Source organism: Echinops telfairi, unplaced genomic scaffold (assembly GCF_000313985.2).
Source record: "Echinops telfairi isolate 266 unplaced genomic scaffold, ASM31398v2 ScPeMD7_12;HRSCAF=54, whole genome shotgun sequence".
NCBI classification, from domain to species: domain Eukaryota; kingdom Metazoa; phylum Chordata; class Mammalia; order Afrosoricida; family Tenrecidae; genus Echinops; species Echinops telfairi.
Genome location: NW_022103909.1, coordinates 1,572,113 through 1,578,918, shown reverse-complemented (window position 1 = coordinate 1,578,918; position 6,806 = coordinate 1,572,113). Strand labels below are relative to the sequence as shown.

The 6,806-nt window shown below is 57.0% G+C and overlaps 1 protein-coding gene across 1 annotated transcript in view; it reads right to left on the bottom strand.

The window, feature by feature from the left end:
* Nucleotides 1–474, bottom strand: part of FIGNL2 (fidgetin like 2) — a 2,150-nt gene extending 1,676 nt beyond the window's left edge. The window contains exon 1 of the mRNA XM_004711463.2: nt 7–474. Within this exon, the coding sequence (XP_004711520.1) occupies nt 7–432 (426 nt within the window). The 5' untranslated portion in view covers nt 433–474. The remainder of the gene's footprint in view (nt 1–6) is intronic.
* Between the last annotated feature and the right edge of the window lie 6,332 nt (nt 475–6,806).

Below are 6,806 nucleotides of genomic sequence, written 5' to 3'. Positions count from 1 at the left end.
GTAGAGGGGCTCGGGCAGGTTGCCGGCTAAAACCGGAGAACCCCCCAGGCCTCCGGAACCGCCCCCACCGCGCGACTTGGTTCCCGGGAGGCCCTCGTGGAGCGTGGCCAAAGGGTAGGGCGGCTCCGGCCCTGGCCAGGGCTCGGGGTCCCCCTTGGCACCGTTGAGAAAGGCAGCATCGCCGTAGCCTCCCAAGGTGGGGCGCTCATAGGGTGAGTCCGGGACCCCGGAGTACTTCTCCGCGTAGCGCTTGAGAAGGTTGGAGGCAGTGAGGGCGGAGATGTCATCGTGGGCCCAAGCATAATGGTAGCGCTGGCGACCCCCGGGGGGCAGCTCCAACTTGTGAGCCGGTGACTGGGTGGTGGAGGAGACGTCGAGGTGCTGCTCGGGCCACTGGTTGAGGGGCTGGGCGTGTTCCGGTGTCCAGTGCATCTTCGACAGAGCTGCGGGCAAGAGAGAGCAGAGCAGCAGGTAAGGAAGGCCCCGGGATAATCCACCCTGAGCCACAGGCAGATATACGGCAGCTTGGAGGCGGCTGGGTTTCCAGCACCTACCACCCACTCTCCTGGGACAGCCTTCCTCCAGATGACAACTGCCCAGCGCTCGTCCAACTCGCCCCTTGATCAAAGTTCTTTGCAAATTGTTTTCCCTTGGAGCCAAGAGGGATCTGGAAACATCCTCACATACTGCTTGGCTGTTGCCGGACTCCTCCGCTTTATAAGCAAAGATGATTCTAGAGACTGGCCACACCAGCCATGCCTTCTGTGGGACTCGTGGCTCTTATTCTCAGGCCAAGTGATGGGCAGGGCAAAGGGGCCAAGCAGCTCAGGCTGTCCACATGGATGGGGGCACACCGCACGCGGAGGGGGCCTCATTCAGTAAGATGCTGCTTATGCATACTTACATAAGGAAGAGAGACTGGCCCAGGAGCCTGGCCCAGTGGCCCAGCGGCCCAGCAGTTTGATTTTCTCCGTGCTCCGCCTGCTTCAGTCTTCCCTGAGACTAGGACCCCCTTTAGGCCTCAGAGACGCTGGAGTCTGAGGCAGTGTCTCATTGACTTTGGGACACCCCAGAGCATGACCCAGAAGCATTCACTTCCTTTCCACTTGGTTTCTTGTCACCACTACCTGAAGTCACCAGAGAACCTGGCTGTGCACTTACAGGTCACTGCTGCCTGCCCCCTTCCCAGAATGAGCCTGACTGACTAGCATGTGCCCAACCCAGGCAGTAAGTGTTTGTTCCAGGGGGGGAGTAGCTCACAGAAGGAGGGCACGGAGTGCGGCATCACTCCAAGGTGTGTATGGTCTCGGCAACAAAATTGAAATGATTTTGAAATACCCAATTAAAAAAAAAAAGATTGAGAATAGGCCCACTGTGTTCTGGAGAGGTCAGGAGCAGTGAATGCAAGGCAATATGGCACAGCATAAGAAATGAGTCACAAATTGTCTCTGAGCTTCCCAGGAGCCAAAGGGAAGCTCATCTTACAAAGTCAAAAAAACACAAGCCACCTTTACTCAAAAGAAGCAAGCCTCTTCCTGACATGCAGATCAGAGGATTCTTTTGAACTATGACAGTGGTTCTCAACCTTCCTAATGTCGGGACCCTTTAATACAGTTCCTCATGAAATGGAAAATGAGGAACTGATTCCAAGAGCCCAAGTGGAAAGCAAATGTTTTGAGAATGATGAGGGCAACAGATGTACAAATGTGCTTTACGCGATGGATGTATTATGATAAGAGTTGTATGAGCCCCAATAAAATGATAAAAAATATATATAGTTCCTCATGTTGTGGTGACCCCCTCAACCATAAAATTATTTTCGTTGCTACTTCCTAACTGTAGTTTTGCTACTGTTATGACTTGGGCGACCCCTGTGAAAGGGTCGTTCGACTCCCAGGTTGAGAACCGCTGGTCTATAAGATACAATACACCATCTCCAAACCTCACTGCAGTGAGCACAGCAGCAAAGTCGCACTGCCCCCGGCGGCCCTTGGCACCAGTCAAGACAAGTGAGCCAGAACACAGTCTGGGTCTGAGGAGCAGCCCTGTGCAGGCTCCAAACAGGCTGCCCCGGGCACCAGATCAATCTCTAAGACCAAACAGGCCCTGGCCCACCGAGAGAGGGTTTGGGCCAACATGTATTTCTCAAATCCACATTTTTGCTAAGACGAGTCCCGTAACCTCACAGGCTCCTTACTTGCCACAAGCTGTTGGTGGACCAAATACTAAGTGCTGTGCCGAGGTCTAAGGAAGCCCTGATGGCACAGAAGTGAAGCACTCAACTTCCAGCCCCATCGTTTGAACCCAGCACGTCCTCCCTCCAACTCTAGCTCCCTGCCATCAAATCGCTTCTGACTAGTCGTAGCAGCCCTCTAGGACAGCGCAGAACTGCCCCTGTGGGTCTCCAAGATGGCCCCATACAGAGCCTCATCTTTCTTCTGCAGAGCAGCTGGTGTTCTTGAACCGCTGACTTCGTGGCAAACAGCCCAGCCCTATCACCCTCTACTCCACTGGAGCTCCAGCTTCTCCATGGGAGGAAAACAGACGATCTGCTTCTGTAGGGATTACAGGCCTGGAAACCCCAAGGGGTAGTTCTACTCAAGTAGGAGCACCATGCCTTGGACCCAGCCTGACAGCAGTATGGGAGCAGACTGAGAGGTGTGCAGGATGGTTCGACCAGGTAGTGGGGACACAGGTAGACAGTATCCTGTATGAACAGAAAATAGTGCATTCAGAAGACCCCAAAAAGGAGGTGGTCTCTTTACTGGACCTCAGGGTGAGGGACCATGCTGGCCAGCCAAGCTAGAGGGAGCAGGGCCTCCCAGGCCCTAGGAACAGCACCTGCAGAGCCCAGAAAGCCTCGTCCTCCGCCCTCCTCGCTGTCACCCTCTGGACCATCATCAAAGTTGAGATAGGCACTGACACTGTCTGCCACCCCGAGGTGTTTGGTCATCTCTCTTGAGAACAAGCATCCCCCAGGAAGCGGGGCTTGGAACCATAGGCCCGACGAGAGCGGTCATTTTGGAACCGTTTGGGGTCAGCAGTGGCTTAAGTGGCCGGATGGAGGGGGAAGGGATGGAAGAAGAGGCTGGAAACTGCCTCCTCTGGGGTCTTCACAGGTAGCCTTACTTTCAACAGTTTGTCGACAGCACGCCCTCCCCCACCCCCCACTGATCCTTGCTACTACTGGTGACTGTGACCGGATGGCAGTAGGAGAAGATGCTTGAAAGAAAGATCTCCCCACCGCCCTGGGGCAGGCTCGAGTTGTGCAGACCAGTGTCTGAAAAAGGCAAGGTGGGTGACTTCTCAGGGTCACTCACCTCCACCTCAGGTGACACTGGCCATCAGTGGGCAGGGAAGGTGGAGATGGAGACAACAGAGGGTGAGCTCTTGGGGTGGGGGTGGGGGAGCAGGGATCAGGTGCCAGATGTGCAGCCTTCCTATCCTGCTGAGGAGGTCCCAAAGAACAGAGGCGTCCTGGTACCAAAGGGGATTGAGGGTGGAGGGTCCTATGAGATAATACCATCGTTACACAGAGACGGAAGTTGCGTTACTACATGGACCCCAAACCACCTTGTCAACATGGCATGCTTTAACGCGGAGAGGAGAGACTGACCCTGAGCATGCTGGGAAGAAGAGTGATCCTACCCAGACACACACATCCACCCCTCAACACCCCTGGGAAGAAGGCTCCTGATCCAAACTTGTCCACACATTTCCTGCCAGACCTTTCCCCGCCCTGGCCCAGCACCCCAATCTGGTACATTCACCAAAGGCTGGTACCCCATCATCACCAAAGATGTGGGGAGCAGCCCCCTCTCATCCACTTTCTGCCCTGGCCATCCAAAGTCTTCATTCAAGCCCCCTACCCTGCTCATCACCGGGAAGCCTGTCCTCCCAGCTTCAGACCTAGTGTATACCCCTCCTCCAAGCCCAGGACTCCGCCTCTTGCCCTTGGAGCTGCTCCCCTGGTCCCTTCCCATTCCTTGTATGTGCTAGGCTGGAGGTGAGGAAAGGGCCCGTGGACTTCAGGCAAGCGTGAGCTCTTGAGTCAGGGAGGCTGGGATTGGAATCCAGGCTCGAACTGTGTGGCCCTGGGCAGTTTGCCCGGCCTCCCTGAGCCTCCTGTTCTAGGGTGTCACCCACACCACGAGGGGCAGCTGGGAGAATTAGAAGAGGCTGGGGCCAGGGTGCAGTCCAAGGGAGAGGCACAAAGTAATCGGGTGAAGGTTACGGTTCGGAGCCTGGGCCTTGCTGAGTGACGCTGAACAGGTCACTTCCCCGAGGACTCGGAGCACTTGGTGAGGGTTCGGTGAGGAAGGTCCCTTGCAGCTCCAACCGGACAGATATCATCACTTCCCCAGTGGCCAACGAGACACTGACTAGTATCGGTCATCATCAATGCCTTTTTACAGAAGAGGAAACTGAGGCATCGGAGGGTTAACCCCTTCTCCTCCAAGGTTGGCATTGTGTAATAGAGCCAGGATTCAAGCCTACGAGCCCCAGCGGTTTGACCAGAGGGCCCATGCCCTTAACCACCTGGCAGCACTTCCTCCTTGGCCCAGGCTGTTCTGAGCAGCCAGAAAAGAACCCCAAACCATCCCCACCAACACTTGTTTTCCGTTGGCCCATGGCACAGACCCCGCCGTAAACAGAGCCAGGGCAGGGAGGATGGCGCAGGGCCGAGGACGTTCATCTTGTTGTACACCGGGTCACACCACGTCAGAGCCGACTCAGATAGTACTGTGCTCGGGTCCAAATGAGACCCTACTCTCAAATATAGCTTAAGGAGACAGAGAACGCATGTTCTAGGTGAGGAAGACCCTAGACGTGAGAGTGCAGTGGGGTCCGAAGACTCATGGCCCCACCGCTATTTAAATCAGGCGCGAGCCACAAATGCTCCATGGTGGCCAATTGAAACATGATCACTACAGACCCATCCATTTTGTTAGGGAGCTCACAAGGGTGGTCCAGGCCTGATGGCTTCTCAGCCTTTTGGCTAAGATCAAGTGTCGGATTGGTCCAGGCCTTCCCACCAAAGTAGCCAGAGCCTGCCTGATAGGGGGTGACCCATGACTGTGTGCCCCCAGGAATGAGATCTCCATCGAGGGCACACCCAGGACAGCCCCTACGGGAGCCAGCCCTTCCCTGGGCTGTCTGGACAGAGGTAGAGGCCAAGCACTCCCCAGTGCATTCTACCCAAGGGCAAGTCTGTTCTTTAAACTTGCTGCTGTAGGAAGCACTTACCCTGGTACTATCCCAATGGGCCCTGTGCCCTTGCACCCATAAGACAGCCCACCTGGAGTGTCCCTCTCAATAAACCCCCGCCACCTGAGAGCCATGCACACTGAGCAGAGCAGGCACTTCTTTGTCACCTTCCCTGATGGTGGCCCGGACTCGGGAGAAAAGACCACGGTGCTGACACACCTGGTTTGGGAGCCAGGTATTAGTCCCGAAGCTGCTTTCTCTGCAGAGCCTTTCCTGCCGTTCCCCTCGCCTGACGTTTGAGAGCCAGGTCACCATTACCCATTGGAAGGTGGCCCCCACCTGGCCCTGACCCCCAGAGCGCCATCTGTCCTTGGCTCCTTGGGCACTAAGATACACAGGAACAGAACCCCTGGCTGGCCGGTCAGTGCTTCTGTAAATGGTCTCTGCCGTTAGGAGGTTGGCCAGGTGGGGGGCCATCACCACTGGCCCCCACACTCACTGGGGTGCTGCTTTCCTCCAAGAGTGGTGCAGCAAGCCATCCATCGCCCCCCACCCCCAGCAGCCCCCTGAGCAGAGTGCCCAGGCTCACCATGTCACCGGGAGCCAGCCAGCCAGCCCTAAGCATTCCTCAGTGGAGCTCATTGATCCCATGGGCGGCCTTCACCATTTCCTCTTCTCACTGGGAGCCCTGTAAAACAGCCTGTACTCGGGGTGGGGGAGGACAGGGACCAGACACACAACGGAAGTACCCACTTCCTCTGTTCCCCAGTGTCTGTCCCCCGTAGCCCACCATGGCCCTGCAGAAACACTGGCATGCGGCCTCTTGTCCCACCAAGGGGGAGCCGGCAGAGGCTGACCCAAACGCAGCTGGGGGCAGGGTAGGGTAGGAGGGGCAGCTGGGCAGCGGGCTGCAGGCTCCTGGCCCCTGGAACAGGGATGCCGCCCTCCTGGGCAAGCCTCCTCCCAGTGCTTTCATCTCTGCCTGGGACAAAGGGGAGAATCCCATTGTTGGGCCTCCGTATGGAAATCTCATTAATCTATTCACCGCGGCTCCCACAGGCCTTTTGTCCCAGGCTTTTTGTCTCCTGCTTACAACTGGTGCCGCCGCCAGCCACTGGAGGGCTTCTCTGGGCGTCTGGCAAGACTTGAACTGGAGGGCTCTCCCCCCCTCGTCCTGGTCCTCATGCCAACCCCCAGAGGAGGGGGGCGGGCGAGGACGCCAGGGAACCAGTCACCCATCACAGGCTTTGCATCCACCACACAGGAAACCCTACCCCCAGAACCCTGCCTGGGGGGCGGTGTAATTGGGTGCTGTGGGGACTGGCACAGTTACTGCTAGCAGCTGGCTCCTGGTGGTGCGGAATGCGCCCGGGCCTGGCAGCATCCTTGCGATCAGCTGCACTCGGACAGTTAGGGTCCACCGGGCTCGGCTGGCTGGGGTTTGGAAGCCGATGGCCAGGCTTTAACTGGAAGCTCTGCTGACGCTGCCCATCCTCGGGGCAACATGCACACGTCCGCGGCAGACGGGCGGCAGCTGCTGTGGCCGTGCATGGGACCAGGACTCGTGGAGGAGGGCAAGAGAGAATTCTTCCAGGGAC